The sequence below is a fragment of the Impatiens glandulifera genome, chromosome 9, assembly GCF_907164915.1.
Source record: "Impatiens glandulifera chromosome 9, dImpGla2.1, whole genome shotgun sequence".
NCBI classification, from domain to species: Eukaryota; Viridiplantae; Streptophyta; class Magnoliopsida; order Ericales; family Balsaminaceae; genus Impatiens; species Impatiens glandulifera.
The window spans coordinates 22,418,188-22,430,433 of record NC_061870.1 but is presented as its reverse complement, the minus strand read 5'-3'; the positions used below and the strand labels follow the sequence as shown (position 1 = coordinate 22,430,433).

The window sequence follows — 12,246 nt, the reverse complement described above, 5'->3', positions numbered from 1 at the left end:
TTTATTAGTTGGCTTTATTAAAGTAGGATACATGAGAAATTGTAAAACTACAAGTTTGGTTGAAATTTAACTTAGATTAATAAGATAAAGAAATTGTGTTATGCATTTGGGTGCTGATTTTTAAAACTGATCGGTAGGTGGAGAATAAATTGGGAAATTTGTTTCACTAGTCGAAACTTTCACATGATGACAAATTTCAGTCGCGGTAACATGAAATAGACCTCTTCTCTATTAGTCTATGAAAACCTATAAACATAGTTTTCGATTTACTCTTTGTTTGTTTGTTGGAAATAGATTGCCATAATTTAAAAGAGAAAAAAATTTCGATTTCATTTTTTAATTAGTAGAAGAACATAAGTCTCAAAGTATATTTTTATTAACTTTGTTTAATTGGCTTGTTGAAAAAATATGTGAGATTAATATAATCGATACACTATATTATTATTACTAGCATTATCCCGTGCATTTGCACGATTAATAATATAAAAAACCGTGAAAAAAATATTACCGTAAAATTTTTATGGGCGGGTCAACCCACAATCCGACCTAAGTATCCATTTACTTTCACATATATCCAAATTAACCACAGCTCTCGACCCGACAATCCGGACACTTTAAAATTAAGCATCATTATATATATATATATATATATTAGTTAGTTAAAAATTTGAACTTATATTGTTAAAATGTCACGCGTTTATCAAATTTTGGGTTGAATTTAAAATATAAAGTGTTATTCGCCTAGTTGGTTAAAAGGTTGTACTTGTTTTTGTTAGGTTGCAAGTTTGAACCATACCTATAGCACATTTTTTATTTTATTTTAAACCGTTTTAAGTTTATAGGCGGGTCAACCCACAATCCGACCCAAGTATCCATTTACTCTCACATATATCCAAATTAACCACAGCTCTCGACCCAATTCGGACACTTTAAAAATTAAGCATCATTATATATATAAATCAACTTATTATTTATTGAATTAAAAAAAGAAAATGAAGTAAAAGAATTAGATATGTCAACTTTGAGATTTGAGCCGATCGAAAGGGCAAAAATGACCATAAGAATAAGTCTCATATATATATCTTTCGTCTCTATAAACAGTCAAGTGGTTTCTTCAACAAAGAGAAAACCAGAGGAAAAACCAGCCACCTGTTTTTCAGACCAGCCAGCAGCAAAGGAGGCAAAGAGAGAGCTTCTTAATTAAGAGACTGCATCAATCCTAACTCATCATATATCTTCTTCTAATGTGATCCATACTTCCATTCAATTCCCGCGGATTCTCTTTCTACGATTAGTCTTCTCATTTCTCCAATTTTAAGCTGAGATGGCGACTTCAGGTCATCCTGAGAGGAAAGTCATCGAGGGTGACGGCGGTTACATTCTCGAAGACGTTCCTCATTTGTCTGATTACATCTTCAATCTACCTGTATGTATGCTTCTTTTCTGTCTTTTTCTACATTCATTCGCGGATCCTTGTACATCTAGTGTAGCGTTTTTTTCATATTATTGACTTTTATATATGATGTATTTGTAAACAATGCGGATTTATTGTATGGGTTAGGGAAAAGATCAATGCTTGGGTACTGAATCTTATGAAACGAGATGGACAATATTCTCATTCAGATTGAGTTGCAAAAGATTTAGATCATTTTCGAAACAATCTAAAATCTTTGCAGCTGGGGTAACAATGTTTTAGTGAATATGTATTGAAATTACAGTCTATTTGACAATTGAATTGATGAAATTATTTGTTGGATGGATATATATTTCGGCTAACAAAAACAGCCCAATATGTTAATATATTAATTGCCACAGTCATACATCATCTAGAAATAATCTTTAGCTAATTTGAGGCCTATGATTGATTAGTGTCCAAATTCTTAATTATCCTTTTTTTTTCTTTTACAGTTTTACGCCAATGCATTGCAAGACAACCCTGCATATTCAGTGGTCAAGTAAGTTTTTCGATACAATGTTCCACAGGACTTGTAAGCATGTGTATCTGACATGAAATCTCTGTTCTTCTTCAGGCAATATTTTGTTCATGTTGATGATACTGTTCCACAGAAGGTAAGATCTATGAGACTCACATTATTATTACACACATATATATATACTAGAAAGTGTATTTTATATGATAATAAGTGTGTTTTAGATTCTCTTTCTTACCATAAGAGTAATTGCTTGGTCTTGCATCTATCCCTAGGAAATTAATGAGGATGGTGGCAAAGGCATATTAGTTTCAGTGTTTAATATTTACTCTAGGTAGAGAGGGTTTCCTGCATTTTTTCAAGCTTAGAAATGGTTTCCATATTGATTGACTACTTCTCATCATTTAGAATGGACTAGAAGTTAGGGAGAATATGAAATACAAATATGATCTTAATTCTCTTCACTTTTTCCTTTGTAGGTGATTGTTCATAAGGATGGCCCACGGGGGATACATTTTCGACGTGCTGGAGCAAGGCAGAAGGTCGGAATTTTATATGACTTAAATAAGAGATTCTGAAAAACTTTTGAAATGGAGACACTTCAATCATCTTGTTACATGATTTCCTTCATTGCAGGTGTACTTTAAAGCAGATGATGTCAAAGCTTGCATTGTGACATGTGGGGGCTTATGTCCTGGACTCAACACAGTTATTAGGGAAATAGTATGTGGGCTTGATTACATGTATGGTGTGAAGCAGGTTCTAGGAATAGAAGTAAGTTTTGTCTCATTTCCACCTTACATGTGCTTCTTTTATAGTCTCATATGATTATATATATATATATATTATTTTTCAATTCTCGCCACTTTTAGCAACTATCATTGCAGACGGTCTTATATTCTGTGAGAGTCACGACCTACCATTGGGAAACCTTCTAAGATTGTTCTCTTTCTGATTACCTATCTTTTTCTGTCTGTCCAAATCATGCTAGTGTATGTTATCCAGGTTAAAAATCATCTTGGTCCACTACGTTGAAGCACTCACAAGCTTTGGCATAGTCCTGTAGGAGGATGGTTTCTCTCAGTTTGTGAATATCTGAATGAAATTCTAAGATATCCATGAATCTGGTTGTGCTTGTGTTATGTTCTTTAGCTCAAATACCCAGCCAGGGTAGCTCAAGTGACAAGAGTTAGTTGAGATATCATGTTCGAGTCTCATTAAGAACACTTTGTTTGAAGTGGGGGTCATGGCAGTGTAATGTTGTGCTAGCTTCTTCCAAGAAAAAAACCTAGGTCTCAAAAAATTATATATATATTTTAGCTCACAGTACTTTTATAATAGCATCAATAATTGTTTACTTGTCATAAAATATCATGGGGGTTACTTTATGTGGCCAACTGATACTGTTGGTTTCATTGATGATATTCAGGGTGGATATAAAGGCTTCTATTCCCGCAACACAATTACTTTGACACCAAAAGTTGTGAATGATATCCACAAGCGTGGAGGAACCATATTAGGAACATCTCGTGGTGGCCATGATACTAAAAAGATAGTTGACAGCATCCAGGACAGGGGTATCAATCAGGTACATGAACAAAAACCACCAATCAATTTCTTGTTTGCATCGATTTCATTGATCTTCAGTGAGTTCCTCGGCTACTATTTTTTAAAACTAGAGTACCTTTAATTTCATTGAACTAATTCTTTTTCTTATGTATTATCAGGTATATATTATTGGAGGTGATGGAACTCAGAAAGGAGCATCAGTTATATTTGAGGTAAAAGAGATTTGTTTGTTGATTATACTCATGGAACATAATTTAACTATGATCTAGGAGAGCACATTCTAGGGAAACGTGCCTATACTTATTACTTATTTGCTTAGTTAAAATCCAATTGAAATTGAATGACCACTCTTTGAAAAAGGTAACTGTATTATTTTACGTAAAAAAATATTGAGAGCACAAAGTAGCTACTCTCATCGCTCATACATCAGAAGAAGAAGAGCAAAAGGTATGTTGCTCTCCTGTGCAAAGAAAAACTTTAAAAAACATGAAGATGTGTATGTGAAAAATAATAAAACAAAAATCATCATGAAACAAAACACAAAACAGAATAAATAAGTTGAAACTTACATAAAAATTAAATTTTGATCATTTCATTGACGATGTTAAAGACCTCCCAAGTAGAAACATTTCCACCATGAGAAAGAAGTGAAAAATAATCCTTTATTTCTATCATGATTGACACTCTTTCCTTCAAATGTTCTCCTATTTCATTTGCCCCATATTGTCCACCAAAAACAATCGGAATCATCCTCCAATCCTTTTTAAGTTTGGTTGTTTTCGCCAAACCAATCCAGTTGATCCCAAAATTCTCCAACATCTTGCTCCATCCTTATGACCAAGAACTAGTTCAAATTCTTCATCAGGTTTCCTTTTTGCTGCAAAATGTTGTCCATAACTTTTAGAAGTAAACTACTACTATAATAATCAAGTAAGGGTTTGTTTTTGCAATCTTTTATGAATCTCCTTGTGCAGGAAGTTAGAAAACGTGGTCTCAAGGTTGCAGTTGTTGGAATCCCTAAAACCATAGACAATGACATTCCGGTATTCTTTATGTCAACCCCATAAGCATTTTTTACCTTAAATCCTTTACAAGTAGTTAATGAGTAAAAAGAACTGAAGTTCCGGTTTGCTTTTTGCAGGTTATCGATAAGTCATTTGGCTTTGACACTGCGGTTGAGGAGGCCCAACGTGCAATAAATGCAGCACATGTTGAGTCTGAGAGTGCTGAGAATGGTATTGGTCTAGTGAAGCTAATGGGGCGCGACAGCGGTAAACTTCTTGTTGACTTGAATTTTCTTCCCAATTGCTTTAAACCCTGTTTTAAATAAATAAAAAAAAATCATTATCAATTTGTACCCCTTTTGTCTGTCTTATCTAAATAGCCCCAAATAATCTAATTTTCAATAACCTACATCAAACAAGGTTATTTGAAAATAACCACTTGGTTATTCAAATAACCATTATAAGGCTTTAGTTTGCAGGTGAATGACCTGCAACTACTTAAAGCTCTCTGTTATGGAAGCACGGTTTTGATATGAAAAAACATCGATAAATTTCTTTTGAAATACTTTTTTTGGCAAGGATCTCATCTAGATGTTTATTTAGTTGAGATAATGTTATGAAACATAACTTAATTATGGAACATAACTTAATTATACATATTTATATAAATTTGTTGACGTTTTCTCATCTAAACTCAGCTCTAGCTCCAAGTGTTTCCAAAAAGGGTATTTTGGTTGATTTTAATGATGTGACTGATGAGTAAATTGATAATTGTAAGTAAGTTATTTTGAATTAATCTCAAATAACCCACATCAAACAAGGCCTAAATTTAGCTACAGATGGAATTGATTCTCTTTGATTGTCTGAAATAATTGAAAGACTCCATTAGAAGAATCGGTTTGCTTTTGAGACAAATGAACTGCTGAGATCATCAAAATTATCAGTGAATTTTTTTCCCTAGAAACTCCCTTATTTTTTTTATTATTTTACACTATAAATGAACTTTGGATACAATGTTGCAGGATTCATTGCAATGTATGCCACACTTGCAAGCCGAGATGTAGACTGTTGCTTGATTCCTGAATCACCATTTTATCTAGAAGGACCTGGTGGTCTTTTCCAATATATAGAGAAACGACTTAAAGAAAATGGCCACATGGTTATTGTGATAGCTGAAGGTGCAGCGCAGGAGCTTCTTTCTGAAAGTAGTAACCAGGTTGATCCTTCAGGAAACAAAGTTCTCAAAGATGTTGGCCTTTGGATATCTCAGATGATCAAGGTCTGAATTTTTCCAATAAATCTCATATTTCTGGTTTTCCATTACAGGAGTTATAACAACGATGTCAGTATAATAATAGAGATAAATTTATGTATGTAAAATGCAGGATCACTTCAAAAACAAGATGATCATTAATCTGAAATATATAGGTTGGTAAAACTCATATTTTTGATTAATGAATCTTGTTATTTTTTTTTTTTGGGAAAATGAATCTTGTTATTACATTAGATAATTAAGCTATAAGTTGTTTTGATGATCAGATCCGACTTATATGATTCGAGCAATTCCAAGTATTGCTTCTGACAATGTGTATTGCACCCTACTGGCTCAAAGCGCTGTTCATGGAGCAATGGCTGGCTATACGGGCTTCACTGCAGGGCTTGTTAATGGAAGACAAACATATATACCATTCTATGTAAGTCTTGAAACATATTTTTGGGAGTTTTAATGTTATGGATGCAAAAATATTAAATTTGTATGTATGATTGGCAGCGAATTACTGAGAGTCAAAACAAGGTGGTGATAACCGATAGGATGTGGGCTCGGTTGTTGTCTTCAACGAATCAACCAAGCTTTATGAACTCAAAACTGATTGTTGATAACAACAAACAGGAAGAGAATTCGTCTGATGAGATATCGGAAAAGAAAGAAAATGGTGCAATCTGAGTAACTTAAGGTAATAATAATATGGTTTAAATCCCATTCTCTCATATTGGTGTCTAGTTTGAGGGCATAAGTAGCCAATTCTTCATTGTGCTATAGATAAGAAACTGTATTTGTGTTGGTTGGGATTTGTTTTCGATTTGTAGAGTGCAATATTCAATCATTTGTACCGTTTTTTCGACTAGTTTATTGCGCCTGAAAAGAGGTTAGCCAACCATTTGTGCAGTTACTACATTCATACACTTGAATCTTTCTATTTATTTAAGGTCGTTGTTATTCATTCAACTTTTTTTTTGTAAATCCCTTTCTATTATTACATGGTTTCATTTGAGGTAAAAAATGATATTTGTTTATCTTAGTTCAAGAAAAAATGTATCTTATCATAAATCATAAAAAAAAATTGTGTTTTGATAAAAAAAAAATGTAGTTAATTTAGATATTTAATAAAAATAAAAGAAAACTACAGTTAAATATTAAGTTGGACTATGTGAATTTTAAACTGATTTCAGGCTGCATACCAAATCAACAATTTTGTTAATAAATGGTCTTTAAATTCTCTCTTTTTCTTGAAAAAATAATATTATTTTAACATGAAAAAATTAGGAATAATAATTTAGTGAATTGATAATAAAATACTATTATTTTGTATTATTTAGAGTGATTATTGAATAAATGTTTTTGGATAATTTTTAATATAAGTTATTAAACAATGTGTAATTCTATGTGTTCCCTTTGATATTTTGCTTCAATTATTAAACTTTCAAACCATTTGAATAGCAATACAAATTAAGCAACCTTTCAAATTCTAATTTCTTGTCGGCACTCCCTATGAATCACAATTATAATCCCCACAATTTTGAATTTCCCTGTTAACAGTTGTTCGTGATATATTTGTTGTGCAAATCAAGCGGATAAAAGTTTGTGAACAATTGAAAGAAGAATCAATATGAAACTTTGAGATGAATAAATCTGATAAAGACTTTTGGACGATTTCATTAATCTTATATAATGTTTAACTTTCTTAATAATAAAATAATTGTTCTTAACCAATAATAAAATTGTTAAAAATAAATTAACAAACTAATATAGTTATATAACTTATTTATACATTATAAATAATTTCAATTTTTTATTTCTTCACTCTCCTCAAATTTTAAAATTGTTTCACATCAAATGACTTAATAAATATATCTGCATTCTATAAAACAGAAGAAATATATGTTAAATGAAATAAATTCTTCTTTATATTTGTTTCTTACCACATGACAATAGATATTAATGTGTTTCGTGCGTTCATGAAACACTGAATTTTAAAAAATATGCATTGCGACTTTGTTATCACAACGAAGGACAATGAGTAATGAAACCTGAATTTGAAAATCATTAAGAAAATAATGAATCAATTGTAATTCACATACAATCATTGTCATACTTATATATTCAGCTTCTAACTTATATATTCAGCTTCTATTCAGCTTCGGCTGAAGATCTAGTTTGTTGCTTTTTTGTTTTCCAAGCAACTAATGAATTTACAATATAAATGTAACCTTTTAAGTGATTTTCGAGTATCATAATATAATATAATATGATGCCCAATCACTATCTGAAAATACTCTAACTATAAGATCATTATTATATTAATAAAATATTCCTAATAATAGTGTTTTTTTTTTTTATTTAACAACTTGAATTGCATCATCAAAATAAGACTAATAAGGTTTATTAATATATTGACTGAGTTGCTGAACAGAATAAGCAATATAGGTATTGTGAAATTCAAATACAACAATTTGTCTATCAATCGTCTATATTTTTCAGAATTAACAAAAACATCACCCTTAGGATCATTTAAAAGTTTTACACATTTATTTATGGATGTAAAAGCTAGTTTAGCTCCAATCAAACCAAGATCAGAAACTAAATCCAAGATATATTTTCTTTGGTTTAAATAAATACAATTATCATTATGTATAATTTCAAGACCTAAGAAAAAATTAGCCTTTCCCAAATCTTTGATTTGAAATTTATCATGTATGATCCTTTTTATATCCTCAATTTGTTGCAATGAATTTCCTACTAAAAGAATATCACAACATATATTAATAAACAGACAATATCATTTCCATCTGTTTTAATAAAAAGGCAATGATCATTTTCTGATTTTACAAAATTATTGTCATTGAGAATAGTTGAAATCTGTAAATGTCATTGCCTTGATGAAGGTTTTAAACTGTACAAACTCTTGTTAAGTTTTCATACCTATTTTGGCAAACAAGATTTAAAACCTTCTAATATCTTCATATATAAATCTTCATCAAGATTGTCATGTTAAAAAATATTATTTACATCAATTTGATGTAAATGCCATATTTTTTTTATAAAAAAAAAATTTCAACTTTTATTAAAAAGAACGCAAGATGCGTTTAAACGTTACAAAAGGGAAGTAAAAAAACAATAAATAAGAAAATAACATAAGAATTTTAAATGCCAATAAAATCAAAAAAAATTCATCCCGTACAAGCTTCTCTTTTTCGAATTGAGGCGAACACGTGTAACATAAAAATCTTTTTCCAATATTTTATCCAGAATCACTTTGAACCTTTTCTTAAAGTCATGCAAATAACACACAAATTTTAAGAAAACACATTCCATTTTGTTTTCTTTGGCTAATTTAGAAATTGTAATTAAAGAATATTTTAAAACAAGATGCATATAATACTTCATCCTTTCTTATATCAGTTATATTTTTACAAGCTAAGTACATAATTAGGTGTTTTTAACTTCTTCAAATTAATAAAAATATTTTTATTATTGCAAATATCACATGAGGCTCCTAATCAATAAGTCATACATCTGTCCTATTGATTTTTTCATTAATGCTAAAATTATAATCGAACAGATTAAATGAAAATATATTTGATAAAGAATACTTACCTGCAGAGGAAGTAGAGTCACCTCATTTAGTCTTAATGTCACTCATATTCTTCAGAAACTACTTATACATCTTGAACTCTTCCATTATCATAGCAGGAACATCTTCAAGATCAGCTACAACATGTGCATTCCCGTTTGGATATACATTTTTCTTTTTTCCATGATTATCCCTTGGTTGTTTCCACCCATCCGGATATCCTATCAACTTAAAACATCCTTCCTTAATATGTCCATATCCTCCACAATGTGAACAATAAAGAGATTTATTCTTGTTAACATTTTGACTTTCCTTCTTTGTAAAATCTTCTTTGATAACCATTGCTGCTTATTGATATGGTTTTTTCTGTTTAGATTTTTTTTCCAACATTTTATAACATAGTGAATGATTTGTACACATCTAGTCATGGATCATGCATGAGGATTTGATCCTTTACATACTCATACCTTTCATACCATTCATTGAGGCAATCAAGAATTGTAACAATTTTAATTCTTCATCGTCTTAAAACATCTCAGCCTCAAGAAAACATCAATCACAGTCAATTCAAACTCCCTTACACCTGCATCTTCGAAGTGGTTTCAGTCTTAACATTTCGTCCCAAAGCAACCTGACATTTGAATAATATTTCTCCAGGTCTAAATTGCCTTGCTGAACAAAACTGATATCTCTTTGTCTGTTATAACCTTTATATCGAGATTGAACCTCTAACCACAAATCGCGACTAGTTTTCTTTGACTGAAACCTCTCCCAATCTTTGACTCGATAATGCTCATTATCCAAGCTCTAACTAGAGCATCCACAATACTCCATTGGTCATGTTCATCGCATTCTTTCGGATGAGAATATGATCCATCGATAAAACCACTTTTAATCTTCGCCTGAAGTGCTAGGAGAACGCTCAAACTCCAGCCAAAGTATTGTCCCTTCCAGTAAAAACTGCATAAGTGATATTCAGCTTGGATGACTCGCTGCTCTTTACTGGAACAATACAAGTTATTGGTATTTGACTCTCGATCGTTATCGGTTGAGCGATCAGAACCGAGATTCGCACTGGAGTTTGATTAGGGCTAGGGTTAATACTAGATAGTATCATAAGGTCAAACAAACCTGACCGTCCTCCTTGAATCATGATGATCAAATTAATCTCCTTCTTTCAACTATGTCTCTAATACCATGTTCAAATCAAACGATAAAAGTTTGTGAACAATTGAAAGAAGAATCAATATGAATTGAGAGAGAGCAAATGAAACTTTGAGATGAATGAACCCGATAAAGACTATTGGGTTATTTCATTAATCTTATATAGTGTTTAACTTTCTTAATAACAAAATAACTGCTTGTAACAAATAATAAGTCGCTGAAAACAAATTAACAAACTAATATTGGTTACATAACTTATTTATAGCTCATTTACCTCTCATAAATAATTTCAATTTCTTATTTCTTCATTTGTATGTTGTATGTCTTGGAACAACTAGTTTATTTCACTCAGAATATTATAAACACAATTAAATATATAAAATTAATAATATATTTTTTATATTTTATAAAAAATATAAATTTATTATTATATAAAGTTTGAATATACTACAATATATTATATTAAAATCTCTGTTTATCTTTAAAAACATATGGTATAAACGGTATCCTAAAGGAATTCTCCAAAAGCCGAATAGAAATCAAAGTTCCGAAGTAAAACAGATCGAGATGGTAATTCTCCTTATGCAATTACATCTAAACTAGAATTGTAAATGAGTCATGCAACTTATTTAACATGTGGTCACTTTATTTCTTACTCTTCACCATTTCTCTCACTTATTCATAAACGGTTGTTTCATTTTTTTTCATATTATTTCTTTCAAAAATTATTAAACTCAAGTTACTTAACTATCTCTTTTTTTTATCAAAAGTGAAGTATTTTCTTGGAATGATTTCATACAGCCTAACAGGTAAATTAAAATGCATTTTCACTTCTTCTATCACTATTGGCTTTGTTTTTAAATAACTCTAATGATCTCACAAATATTTATAAGTTGTGGTTGTCGTTCCATCACAGGATGATCGATATTTAGGTTAAATGTCTCAACATTACGGCTCATAATCTATTTTACTGCGTTTACTCTTTGATAAATGTTGCGACGAAAGAAGAAATGAACTTTTTTTTTTTTTGGTTAAGTCTAATAGGAAAAGTTTAAAAAAAAATATATATTCTCAAGTCTAACCCTCAATAAATAATTAAATATTTATATTGGTAGATTAAACTTAAATTGACCCTCAATAAATATTTATATTTGTAGATTGGTAGCCTATATAAATAGAGAAGCAGTCCATGATCATTACTTGATTATGATCTCTTAAGACTCATTTGAAATATTTTTTTTTATTATGTTTAAACATAGTATATTCAATTTATTACTGTTCTTCTAAACCTAAAATATATTTTCAGTTTTATGGAGAAACTGTGTTCAAAATATTATAATTAAATACATATTAAAAAGATTGAAGAACATTAGTTAAGAAAAACAAACATATTGAATGTAACAATTTATATAATTCATTTTTTAATTATCAGTGGTGATTATCATATTTGGAAAAAAAATAGATATTCAAGTTAGCTGGCTTAAACTAGACTAATTTGCAGCCCTAATCTTAAACTAAAATCTTTCAAGAAGTTAATTAATATTTACAAAAGAATATGACAAAAAAGAAGACTGTTTAAACAAACAACAGTAAAATATGATAAAAACAAAAGTTGATGTGATCCTAATTCAATTCACATTTCATAATCTACTGAGGGATTATAAAACCATGAATGAAAATCAAAGCAAATATGATTTGATCAAACAAGAAACCAAAACTGTGTTA

At 30.3% G+C, this 12,246-nt stretch overlaps 1 protein-coding gene across 1 annotated transcript; it reads left to right on the top strand.

Moving 5' to 3' along the window:
* Window positions 1–1,309: 1,309 nt before the first annotated feature.
* Window positions 1,310–6,731, top strand: LOC124915686 (ATP-dependent 6-phosphofructokinase 3-like). Its single transcript, XM_047456450.1, has 13 exons — window positions 1,310–1,426; window positions 1,909–1,955; window positions 2,031–2,070; window positions 2,411–2,473; window positions 2,568–2,705; window positions 3,361–3,519; window positions 3,659–3,712; window positions 4,475–4,543; window positions 4,642–4,771; window positions 5,527–5,783; window positions 5,890–5,932; window positions 6,044–6,198; window positions 6,276–6,731. Exons 1-13 carry the CDS (start codon window positions 1,325–1,327, stop codon window positions 6,447–6,449), a joined length of 1,431 nt encoding a protein of 476 aa, XP_047312406.1. The 5' UTR covers window positions 1,310–1,324; the 3' UTR covers window positions 6,450–6,731.
* The last annotated feature ends 5,515 nt before the right edge of the window (window positions 6,732–12,246 follow it).

Bases quoted from the DNA above. Each gene is read 5' to 3' on its own strand.
- LOC124915686 (XM_047456450.1), top strand. From the start codon at position 1,325: ATGGCGACTTCAGGTCATCCTGAGAGGAAAGTCATCGAGGGTGACGGC. The intron at 1,427-1,908 runs GTATGTATGCTT...TTTCTTTTACAG, and splicing joins ATTACATCTTCAATCTACCT to TTTTACGCCAATGCATTGCA. The intron at 4,772-5,526 runs GTAAACTTCTTG...ACAATGTTGCAG, and splicing joins GCTAATGGGGCGCGACAGCG to GATTCATTGCAATGTATGCC.